General features: G+C 43.2%; 1 protein-coding gene across 9 annotated transcripts in view; it reads right to left on the bottom strand.

Moving 5' to 3' along the window:
• Nucleotides 1-12,581, bottom strand: part of znf423 (zinc finger protein 423) — a 128,786-nt gene that overhangs the window by 91,032 nt on the left and 25,173 nt on the right. For 7 of the 9 annotated variants that reach the window (XR_008694983.1, XM_055509817.1, XM_055509812.1 and 4 more), the window contains 2 exons: nt 12,125-12,334; nt 3,064-3,177 (listed from right to left, as the gene is read on the bottom strand). Coding sequence is in view for 8 of the 9 variants with exons in the window: in XM_055509817.1 (XP_055365792.1) it covers nt 3,064-3,177; nt 12,125-12,334 (324 nt within the window). In the remaining variant the exon portion in view is untranslated. The remainder of the gene's footprint in view (nt 1-3,063; nt 3,178-12,124; nt 12,335-12,581) is intronic. The other 2 variants (XM_029154893.3, XM_029154895.3) reach the window with 1 other exon arrangement.

The raw sequence follows: 12,581 nt of genomic DNA, 5'->3' as shown, positions 1-12,581 counted from the left end.
GCAGAACACCAAAACAATATTTCTGATCCACACAATTGAACAGTAGAGTTGTAGTGTGTATCACTGACATGAACCTGCTCCAGCGACACAGAGAGCTAAGCAGCTACTTCCGTGTTACAAGGTGTTACTGGTCTGTCTTCAGGCCCCACCATCACCCCTTTAAAGAAATCTTCGCAGATTTTGAATGGTTGTTGACCAAAATGATGTCAAGTGCAAATGGTCTGTCCGCCATTTTTTTAGTCGCATTTGCGGACAGCACTAATATTCAATGGCTGAAAGTCCCGCTGTAGATTATTTAAAAGATTGCCAGGTCTTCAGCACAGTCTGACATTTGTTAGTTGAATCTATCACTGACGGTTCCTCTTGGATGAAGTTGCGGATTCTACTGCTGACTGTGTATTTGTTGTGATCAGTTTGGGGTTACATATGTTCAGAGGAGGTTGAAACTAGCTTCAGGATGCTGAGAGGAAAACAGAAAAAACAGCTGGCACAGAACGATCTAATGAGCATTAGTTTATCTGGCAGCAACTGTAATACTAATTCAATAATAATTTCCTAATTTTTTAGGTAATATCAGCCAAACGCATATCGGTCGGCTGATATTATCGGTCTATCGGCACGCGGCGCAGAGACATGATGCAGGCTCTCTCTCTGCTGAAGCCCTTACTACCCAACAACGTTTTGTTCAACCCCCACTGAAAATCAGTGGAACGCGGGCATGACGTACATATGGAAAGGAACAGGAACATAATAGTCAGGACACGTTTGGCATGTACACTGGTGATGAGGTGAATCGGGAACAATCATGACGTCCATTCACTTTCACCCACCTGCTGTTGTTTTAGCCGTTATTGGGAAGTTTGCGCACTGTTAGTCGCTAGCTTCAGCCAAGCAAGAAGCTGGATGCTGTGATCTGCATGCTTCTGAAAACAGGTGTAGCAATCAACTTGCACGTAGACTCCTAAAACAGCATTTTCTACCAGGGGGCTGGAAATACACACTTAGAATGATTTAGTAACTCACGCACTCTTTCCCCTTAACCCCTCAAAAATTAAGGAAAAGCAAGTCTTGAAAAACAGAACACAGAATTTCTTTACACCCCAAACCAAGACAAATACTTTTAAGATCTGATACCATTTTGTGTTAAACAAATTCTACTTTCACATGCGCAGCCACCAAACTTCTTACAAGAGCTCAGCATGTGCCCTTCCCCTTAATTTAATTTCTCTAGGTGAGCTAAATACTTATCTTTGTGTGTTCAATAAGGAAATTAACTAACTAACACATCTACCTTGTTATGCACTGTATACAGGTTTATCCAGGACCTGTCCCTACACCCCACTGCTGCAGTACGCTGGGATGCTTATACAAGGACGTCCATCTGCCAATGGGAGAAGTACCTGATGACAACACACCTGTCCACTTTGACTATGGAACTCCAGCAGAGAATTTTTTGTAAGGTCTGGGGTCCAGAAAGACAGGAGATCCCCCTCAATCTCTTCATGCTCCTCCACTGTGGAGACTTCACTCAGCTTTTGCAGAAACCGCAAAGAATTAATTCCAGTTTCCTGACTTGGTGTGGAGGCAACTTTTCATCATTCCGCTGCTGTTAATCCCTCCAACTTTGTCAGCCTAGCAGATATCAGCAGCCTTTGTACACAAGCAAGGGCTGTGGGCCATAAAGCTCCTGCACTGGTTTAAGAGTTTAAAAAAAGAAGGGTCATTCTGTAATGCTGCCATAAGGCACAGTTCTTCTTTGCCTCTATCGACATGCTCCATGCACAGAGAGAACTGCCTGATAAAAACATGAGGTCCATGATATGTCCATTCCATTCAGGTTCAGAAGAAATAACTGCTTGTCACAACACGAATGCATTACTCTGCAGAGGAGCACTGCCGTTGTTTCTACCCACATTTGTGGTTCATGATACAGGAGACATTGGATGCTCTGCTGATGGAAAGTCACCAGATGACTCTTCAGGTCAATGAGTCCCTAGCTTCCTTAGGCTAAAAGAAAATAAAGTATAGAAGCTTGAATCCAGTGAGTTCCAGCCCCCCCAAAAATCCACCAGCCTCTTTTGGACATCCTTTACCAGTGTATCTGGAGGCTCTATCACAGTAAAGTGGTGTCCAACCATGGATGTGGCCAGATTGTTAACCACCAGAGCCCTTCCCCTGTAGGAAAGCTGGGGGCAGATCCAGGTCCATCTAGACAACTGGGGACCAACTTTTCTAGTCAACCCCCCACAGTTCTTGTCTTCAGAACCCAAGAACATATCCCCTCCATCTTCAAAAATAGGACTGTTAGACCAATTTACCCTGGCAAGCAACTCTTTTTGCACATAATGCTACATTCTGTGTTAAAACATCTTCTGTCCCAGCTGGAAACAACATCATGTCAGCCATATGATCTGGTGCAAAGCTATGCCTGAACTGTCAATCCAGCAAGGCCTTCTCTATGATGATGGAAGAGAGCCTAAATAGCCACGGCACAGATAATGGGCACCTCGTCATGTTCCTATCTGCACTGGAACTGGTCGGCTTAGTTCACCTTCTACCTTTATGAGAATGTAATGCAGTGTCTTTAACCAAAGACACCGTCAGTGTGAATAAATAAATGTTGTATATATCCAGACATGGGTGCCTGTAACATGGCGGGGTCAAGTATCCAGTTAAATGTCTTTGGAGAACTTTCCCGTGCGCTTATTGTTTTCTTAATACGTTGACACTACCGTCACCATTTTGTGTTGAATGCATTCCATGGATTATGTCCAATAGATCAACAAACTCATACACATAACACTGCTGTCTGATTGTTGAAACGGGTTGCGCTGGACAAAGTTTGCTTCTTGCTACTCAAATCTCGAACTGGATTACATTGGTAGGCTCCCTGACTGACGCTGATACTAAATAGTTTTATGCTCATTTTATTTTTTAAGATGAAGTATTGCCAACTAGCACTTTGCGCCCCTGGTTTGTCCACGAGCTGGTGACTGTGGTAGCGGCCCTTCTCCTCTTCAATAACGTCCCCACCTTGGCTTGCTTGCTTTTATTTGTACTTACTGTAAGCTCCGACCTGCTCCTCGTCCTCTGAACTGTAGTTACAACGTGGTGACGTCCCGTGGTGAAGTCGCCACGCTTTTGCGGGCGCTGCCGGCAGAGCTGCAAGTACCAGTCCTATCGAAATGCAGTATAGTACAGTTAAGTGTCTCAGTACAGTGGTACCAAATTAATACCAGTATACCATGCAACCCTAAGTGCAACACAGTGATACTGGTCTCCAGTTCTTCAGCAAACCAAGGTCTGCTTTTGGGGTAAAAGTGTCCAGACTCCCCTTGTGCAACTAAGAGGTAACATCCCAGAATCCATACTTGTAAACACCTTGAACATGTCTGTCCCCAATACATCCCAGAAGCACTTGAATAACTCTGCTGAAGGTCCATCAATTCCTGTAGAACAACTGCTGCAGACATCTCTGCAAATGATACAGTAGACTCAAGTGAAGCTCAGTGCACCTCCACCAGCTGGGGCAGCCCCTCCTGTAGCTCTGCAACACAGCCAGGGTCACAGCTCTCTATGTTTTAATAGGTACATTTAGAGGTCTATTACTTGTCTTATCTGAGCAGGGTCACATTCCCATCTTAAAACTGCAGATGCCTCATAATTTTGGTCTCTTGCACCCTCTTCTCCAAATTGAAAAAGGACTTCGGAGCATCTATCTCCTTAATAGTGGGTACCCTGTTCCTAAGGCCCCCTTTGCCTTTTGCCATTTTCCTTTTCAAAAGTTTTCTTAGCGACCCTCTTATTTTTTACCAGAGTTCCATTGTTGCAATCACCACCACTGATGATGACTGAAATTGTTTTCTAACACACTCATTTCCTGTATTCAGTGATCCTCAGTGACCTAAACACTATGTCGCATAAACAGGAGAGGCACACCCTCCCCCTGGAGGGACAGCATAGCCAACTGTATACTATTGACCACCTACACTACTTGCTTCCTATGAAAATTAAACACAAGCTACATTACCTTGTCACTGAAGACAAAAAAAATCAAGAAATGCTCAGCACACTCCACACCTTCTCGAACATTTGTGCTCTCTCCACACTCCCAGTATGCACGCGAGGACAGGGTATAGAAAAAAAAAGTTCAGAATAAGTATGGAAAAACAGAGGTGAACAAAAAATGTAAAAAGAGGTAGCGAGAAATGAAATGATAAAGAAATTGGGGTCTATCTGTACTGTATGTTCCACTTGGTTAGAGAAAAAGAGGCAAATATGAGAGGAAAAGGTAAACAAAAACCCTGATGTCAGTAGGAGGAGGTACAAAACAAGGAAAAGGGGCAGAGGTTTTGGGGGTACTATCCAGACACCCCCGACATACATTTATGACTACATATGTACACATATGTAGTCATAAAGATGTATGTGTAACAATCTATATAGAAGGATACAGCCACAAACTGCCAATAATGTACATTGAACCACCAACTAATCTACAATACCCAAATGCTAACACATTCTAACATACAAACAAAGGTCATCAACATTTGCACTTTTTCCAAAAGAGTATAATTTCATTTAAATTGTACATACATGGTTTTTTTTGATCTGCTGTACCTGCACATTAGAAAGACAAATTGAAAATAGTACCAACTGGCTTAATGCTAATTTTCCACTAAGGAGAATTAGTTCAGCAGGTCTCTAACGGTCCCAGATTTGTAGCTGTATCAATCATTTTTTACTAGTCAGCCGCCCTCAACCCTGTAAAAAACAGAAACGCTGAGTTAGCTTCAATGTACTGTACTTTTAATTAGCTGTGTTGCCTGGGGTCAGTGGCACTAAGTGGGTGATCCAACTATTAAACTCATTGTACAGTTCCTACTACTGTACCTGTAATAGTCACCTTTTACCTGCAGTAATTTCTGTCTGCTCCCACTTGTAGCTGCCAAGTAACAATCTTGAGATCAATGTGCGTTAAACCAGACAACTCGCCACAGCGTCACTGACTGAGCTGCATCTGGGCATAATCACAGATTATGTGTACGTTGATGAGATTAAAATGTTTCCTGCTGACTAACGTTTCATCCTGTGACGGTGCTTTGATAGCGATGTGTCCAGTCGATGGCTCCAATCACATCAGGTAAACCGGCTCTCACTTCAAATTGCCCTGGTCAAACGCATTATATGGCTGACATACGGATGATTACGTTCCACACAACTGGCATAGCTGGACTCGGGGTCCACTGTAATATACCCACCGGTCTGCAGCTTCCTCTGGATGCCCCCGTGCCTGGAACCCTTCTGTGGTCAACAGCTGCATATGCGCTGGCCGCGCGGGTTCCTCCCTACATCGCGTTTCAAGACTGGGCACCTCGACCAGATTCTAATAGATCCTCCATTATATTATTTAATAGATCATCTAACAGGACTATAGAATATATTTTTGCACTGTTTTGCTCATATTTTTATCCTCTCATCTAATTGCAGACGCGTTGCTATATATTAACTGTTTATCGTTTTCTCCTGTGTGACTAATGATCGTTTTAACATGATTAAGTGTTTCTCTGTTTCACCTGTAAGTGTCACCAATGGACCAATAGCTGTAGAAAATTACTTACGCAAACCAGGGAGCTACCATAGAGTTTCACCAATTTCTACTTTACGTACTTATTGATACATCTGAACGTTGTTTTTGTGTGTAAATACCCTTCGTACATGAGGCCTCAGGTATGGAAGTACTCTAATTAAGACACAAATAATATACATATTTTAAGGTATACAAATATGTTATGTAATCCTAAATCATAAGTAATTATGGAAAACTCCATCATCAAACCTCTTCTGTCTGTTTATCCAAAAATATTTAAATACAATTATTTAGTGTATTTATAATCAAATGGTGCACCTGTCAAAAATTTTGCAAAATTGTAAAGAAAAGAAGCTGTGTGTACCTGATAAATGGACTGCTCAGTCGTGACTAAGAATGCAACATTCAAATTTGAAATCTAAACAGTCTGGTGGGAAAGATCAGACACATTTAATTTATTCCAGGATATGTAAATGTATATCTGTGTAATGTGACTTTGTAAATATTTGATCAATAAAAACATACAAACACATTGAGATGCGAAAAGACGCTGCAAACCCTTTGGCTCAAGAATACTAATCAATGTATTAAGATGTGTGCCTTGTGCAGTGAGCAAAATCTCACACACTGTCCTAGACTATAAATGTGTAAATGTGCATTAAAGCTTTTTCTTATGTATAAAGTACACTCATACAAATGTGCTCTAAAATACAGACACACACAGAACTATTTACTTTCTTAAGATCTACACGCAGCGACTGGAACAGCTGGGGGGGGGGTGTAGAGGAAAAAGAAGAGGGGGAAACAGAAGCTGTAGTTTTAATAGTGCGAAAACTATTAAAAATTTTAAAAAGAAATTGTAAATAGGACTGAATACAAGGGGGTTAGCTGGTGCCAGCAAACTTTTTGTGTGTGCATATTCTTCTTTTTAATTTTTGCATTAGGTAAGAAAAAAGGGAGAGTTGAAGTAGGAAAAGGAGGGAGGAGGATGAGGAAGAGGAGAAGGAGGGGTAAAGGGGAAGAAGGGACGAAGAGAAGAGAGAGGAGAAGAGAGAAAACTTCCCCACAGAGTCTTTCTCCCTTCCTGGAGTGAGAGCGGGCCCCTGCAGCGCCGCCTGTGTAATTTCCAGGGGCAGTGAATACAGGTATTAATAAAAGCCCCATGGGGAAGAGCACACAATATAACCCTACATTTTCAGGCATTATGAAAGGACACCCCCAGGGGTCCTCCGGCTCAAATTTCTGAAATGTAGGCATTGTAAAAAGATGCCCCCGGGGAGGACCCCGCAATAGAAATCTGCTGAATTCAAAGCATTTCCAGAGCCCTGGTGGGACCCATTACTCCCACTGGAAGAGGAGAGGTTTTTTCACCCACTCCTCTCTCCCTCCAACTGCTCTCTCTTTTTTTAACAAACATGTGTTGCTGACATGTTGACAGATTGCTCAGTGAGGTGTTTAGGTGCATGCACAAGGCACGTCTATGGAGACATGAGCGAGCGCCCTCCCTCTTCTCTCCTCTCTCTTTCGGTCTCCTTCCCCTGCCAGTTCCCGAGTTCCATCCCTCTCTCTGACTGCAAGCCTCTCAGCGCGCCCAAAACTGCTCCCATCCATATTTCATAAAGGAGAAACTAGGCTGAAAGAGAGAGAGACAGTGAGGAATAGAATGCGTATAGGCAAGAAGGAGAGAACAAGGAACTGGTCGATAGAAAGGGGGGGGGGGGGGGGGGGGGGGGGGGGGGTAAGATGACAAGAAAAAAAAGAGGAAAAAGGGAACATAAAGGGAGACAAAGCGGGATCAAGGGAGGGGAACGGGTGGAGAAGAGGACAGATAAAGAGAAATAGAGCGATAAAGAGAGTGGGAGAACTCTGCAGTGAAAAATGAACCCTGTGATGAAAAATGACTTCACAACAACCCTTCTCCATCTCACCCCCTCCCTGCTATCCCTCCATCCCTCCTTCTTCACTGCATGTTGTCCCCCCCCCCTTCCTGTTCTTCTACTGCTTCCCTCTCCATCCCCCTCTCCTCTGGTGCTGGGCTCCTGCTCTCTCCCTGGAAAACCTGAGCGGCAGCCAGCTGTGTCTGTGTGTGCACTCTGCACTTGTATGTATGCCAAGGGCTTAGCACAGGAATCTTCAGGCCACCCCCCGGGTACAGAGCCACAGAGGGGAGGATAGGAATGAGCAAGAGAGGAGGGGGGGTTATGGGGATGGGGAGGAAAAGAGGGAGAGAGACAGGAAAAGACAGGAGCTAAAAGGTTTGGAAAGGAAAAAAAGTGAACATAAAGGAAACAAGTGAGAGTGCAATATTTATTAGCAGCACACACCAGGCCAGAGTGCAGGAGCTTGTCTGTAATTTGGTTTCAGACCTCTCCTCCTTTAACTCTCTTGTAGAAAGTGATCTGTGGTTTTAATAAGTCTCGGCCTCACAGGACTCAGCTGCTGTTCTGACGACAGATGCAGCATTGTGTGTGCGCGCGTGTGTGTGTGTGTGTGTAGCAGGTTACAACAAATGAGCTTAGCTGTTGTACGATGCCCCACGGGAGACAAACCAGTCAACCTCTGTCTCCCCCTCCCTCCTACAGTAGCTACACAGGCTCCCTGGAAATCCGTCCTCTCCCCCACTGAGAAAGGAGTACATACAGTATGAACCTGCAGCTGTATGTGCTCAATTAACAGAATCCTCACCAATACCTTTGGAAAGGATACGTCCCATATCTCACCCCCTACATGCCCCACACAGCCAACCCCATCTTCCCATGGCATCTCAATATCTACAGTGGCTTGCTATTTGTAACTGGCAGCGCCAGTTTCCATTCCCCTGTCTTGACTGACATCTTCCATGTACTGCCTACCTTCTGCTCATTTCTTTTCCCCATCATTTATACTGACACCTTTAAACTCTATCAACCTCTCATTCCTGACTGTATGAACACTCTTGACTGGTGTATGCAGATACCGCCTTTAGGACTACACCAAATGACCAGAGTCGGCACAAACAGTGAGTGTGTTTTAAAGCTCTAAACACACCACACTGACCCAACTTTGGAATCCTAGGGTCGGTAAGACAGCTTATGAAGTCCCTAATGGGATGTCTGCCTGTGTGTCAGTGTGTGCAGAGTGGGGCCACAGAATGTTCTCCATTTGATCTGAAGTTTTATCCCGCTTCTACTCTCCTCAGGGATCCTCTGCTCCACATTCTGACTCCTACTGAGACCCACTGACTCTCCCCTGACTCACACTCTCACTCTGTCTCTCTCACACATAAAGAGCTGTACAGACAGGACATGGGCTCATATCACAAGAATTAAAAGTAGCAGATGCACAATAAACCTAGATACTACACACAATTCATTTTGACCATCTTAACTCATACATAATGACATCACAAAACAACGTTGCAATAAATATTTCTGCAACAAAATATCTACTGCACTGTTTGTTCAATGTATTAAATTTAGTTGAAAATGGCATGTAAACATAAATAAGTAAAACATGCGTTAGGTTGTTGGTCTCTCTAAATTGCCCATAGGTGTGAGTGTGGGTGTGAATGGTTGTTTGTAGATGTGTGGCCCTGTGATGGACTCGCAACCTGTCCAGGGTGTACCCTGCCTCTCACCCATAGACAGCTGGGATAGGCTGACATGCATGTTTTAGCTTTGCATGACAAGCAGTGTCAAAGGGCTTTGAATATAGATCCTTTATACTGCAGTATACTAAATAAACCCAATGGCCACTTTATTACAGTAGGTACAACTTTGCTGTTGAAACTGAGAGAAAGGTGTAAAGCTTCATATTATATTGATTATTGAGGCCATAGTAATGGAGGGGTACTGGAATCCATTATGTTGAAATTTTTGGTGGTTCTCAAAATGCAATTCAAAGAACACACACACACACACGAGTGTCTGAGCCACAATTTAAAAGCAGAGCTATCATGTAACATGGTTACACTGCTGCATTACATACTGTAATGAAGGGGAACAAGCTCTATAAAACACTGAACCAATCCACTGAGCTGTTAGACTTATGCACTATAATGTGGCATTACATTAACCAGATGTGTGGGGTCCACAGACATGTGCATGTAAGTAAGGGTACACACATTCATGAGGCTTTGATCTGTGTCACAGAGTGTTTGTCCAATTTCCACTCAAATTAATGGCGCTTCTTTATAGGCCTTCTGTTAGAGTGGCACTGAATTACTTGGTGCTTCACTCTCGCACCTGGGACCCATTCAATGTTACAGCCACAGCTAGCTGCTAACTTGGGACCCGTTTGTTACAACAGTATATTTAGCATCACAGATGACAGAGCCTTTTCCTCACTGAACTGAATTCTGAGGGCGCTTTCACACCTGATTTGTTGACTTTGGTCCAAATCACTTAAACTTGTAAACTCTCCATGGTTCGGTTTAGTTTTACACACAGAAAAATTCAAGTGTACCAAAATATGGCATTTCAAACAACCTTATTGGTCAGATGTGTCTGCTGCAGTCTTGTGTTGTGGACTACTGCACTACTGCAAGACGGTTTTACAATGGTCAACTTACACGGGTCAGTCCTCACCCTGCTGATTTTTTTCATTTACCACTTCAAGCAAATCCTTGGATGTGAAAATGGAGCCCCGTTGCAACTGAAAAAAAACATACTGGACTCACTGGAGTCACTGAAGATGTATATCAAGGCAATACACGGCGTGCAGCGATGTTATGGAACTGTCATGTTAATCAGTCAAAGATATTACCAAACATTACCTTTGGTCCCACTTTGGTTTGGTATGTCCGAAGGACCACACCAGCGTCAAACAATACGAACCGACCAAGAGGAAAAGCGAACCTGAGCTTGATTTAAATTGAACTAAACTCTGTAGGTATGAAAGCACGCCAAGTAGAATACTCTCCAGCCAAGCTGGTGTACTTGTACTTGCAAAGAAATTATACAAAAAGTATATTTTTCTACCAAAGTGAGGACATTTTGACAAAGTGAGTACATTTTGGTCGGTCCTCACTTCTTTGAAGGCTTGTTTGTCATTTTAGGACTGAGGTTAGAATTGAGTTCGGCCCTAGTTGTGCTGGTCAGGGTAAGGGGCTAGAGAAGGCATTATGTCAATGGAGGTCCCCACTTTCATGGAAGTACAAGGATGTGTGTGTATGTTTGTATGTGTGTGGACTGCCTGGAGTCTCACCACACAACTGAAAAGGACTTTTTAGTCCATGTGTTTTAGGTTAGCTCCTCTCAATAATGAGAAAGCCATGGTTCCACTACTAAATTCTTGCACACAATTACCCTCACATAGACACACATTTACCACACCAACACATGAAGAGGCCACGTAAAAGAAACCCCTATGCAAGTGCACACACATCCCGCTGAGCTGTGGGATTACTCCATCAGGGAAAACGTGTTTTATCATTTCATTTTATTTATTTATTTTGCTCGCCCTCTCTACAATCCTCTGTTTTTTCACACGGCAACATGTAGCCCTCCCCAGACACCTGTGCTAAAATCACAGGCCACATCCCATGCTGCAACAGCGGCCCTATGCTCTTGGCAGTGTAATTTTTCTGAGTATGTGCTGAGTGTATGACGCGGTGTGCTGAAATAAATCTCTTTGGGTGTGCAAACATGTGTGTGTATGCACATGTGTGGATCAGTAGCAAGGATGTAACTTCTGTAAACTTTAGATATAATGAAGCACTAGACCACGTGGATGCCGTGGTTTGGGATGTACACTGAATTACATAATTACAGGCCTGGTATTATACCTTTGGCACCTTCGTAGATGCTCTTCATTAAATCAAACAAACCTCTTACTGTATTACTGCATTCCCAAGCATTGTAAGCAACTTTACTATGAGTAGAACCATAAATGTGCAATAACCACGAATGTGATATAGTGAGCTGCAGTTATTTATTTTGTGTAAATAACTAACAACTAATTTGTTTTCATGCCTCAATAGGGACCAAAGACCGAGTCAGAACTCATGTAATTCCTTGGCTGTCCTGTGCACACCGGATTTGATTCTGATTCTGGTACACTACTGGACATAGTGGGACTCAATGTCACACAATGGGTAATTGATAGGTTGCAGAGGCAGAGGTCTTATCAGCTACATTATGTTAGTTTCTTGAACTGCATCCCTCATCTCCCTATGTCTTCATCCTACTAAGAAACAGACTGCATACACTTGTGTGTTTGTGTGCGTGCGTGTGGGTCTCACCACAGAGCTCAAGTCAACTCTGCCCCACTGAGACACAGGGCTATACTGTAGCTGCTATAGGTATTCAGGAAAGGAAGGAAAGCAAGCCACCCAGCAAACTGCAAACTCTGTATGATGTGAAAAACTACAAAGCAGCATCTGATCCACGGAAGGACATTATATACTAGACACAAAAATCATTTTAGTACTACATTCCAACCCGTCTACATATCATATGTATATCTTATCCATGTTACGCAATGACAGTAATTAGCTCGGTTAGAGCATGTCGGTATGGTGAAGTACTTAAAAAGCATTTGATTCAGCAGCCTTACCAGCTGGGCAGTGATTGGTTCTGTGTTCAGTGAGCTCTGCCAGACAGTCGAAATCCTGTTGACAGTTGTCACAGGTGAAGATGGACTCATCATCTAGGTCATCACCGTTATCTCGGTCATCCCCATCATCATGCTCCTCCTGTTCTCCATCTTCTCTGCATGGCACCTGATCTTCTTTGGCCTCCACCTCTCTGTCAGACGCCAATACCTCTGTGAGAAACACAATATACAACAGGGAGTTCAAAACAATGTAGAGTAGTGTTATAATTACATTCAAATAATTAAAATATGCAGACTTTTTTATAACCATAAACATACATGTTACATTACATTCACATTAATACAGTTACCTCTGGCTTAAACATGAATCTCACTGAACTCACTCACATAGTCATAGTCCTCCTCAGTGTCCTCCTAACTTGACTCTGTGCGTGCGTGCGTGCACTTATATCGAAGT

Source organism: Betta splendens, chromosome 6, assembly GCF_900634795.4.
Source record: "Betta splendens chromosome 6, fBetSpl5.4, whole genome shotgun sequence".
In the NCBI taxonomy this organism is placed as follows: Eukaryota; Metazoa; Chordata; class Actinopteri; order Anabantiformes; family Osphronemidae; genus Betta; species Betta splendens.
This window is presented reverse-complemented; position numbering and strand designations above follow the sequence as displayed.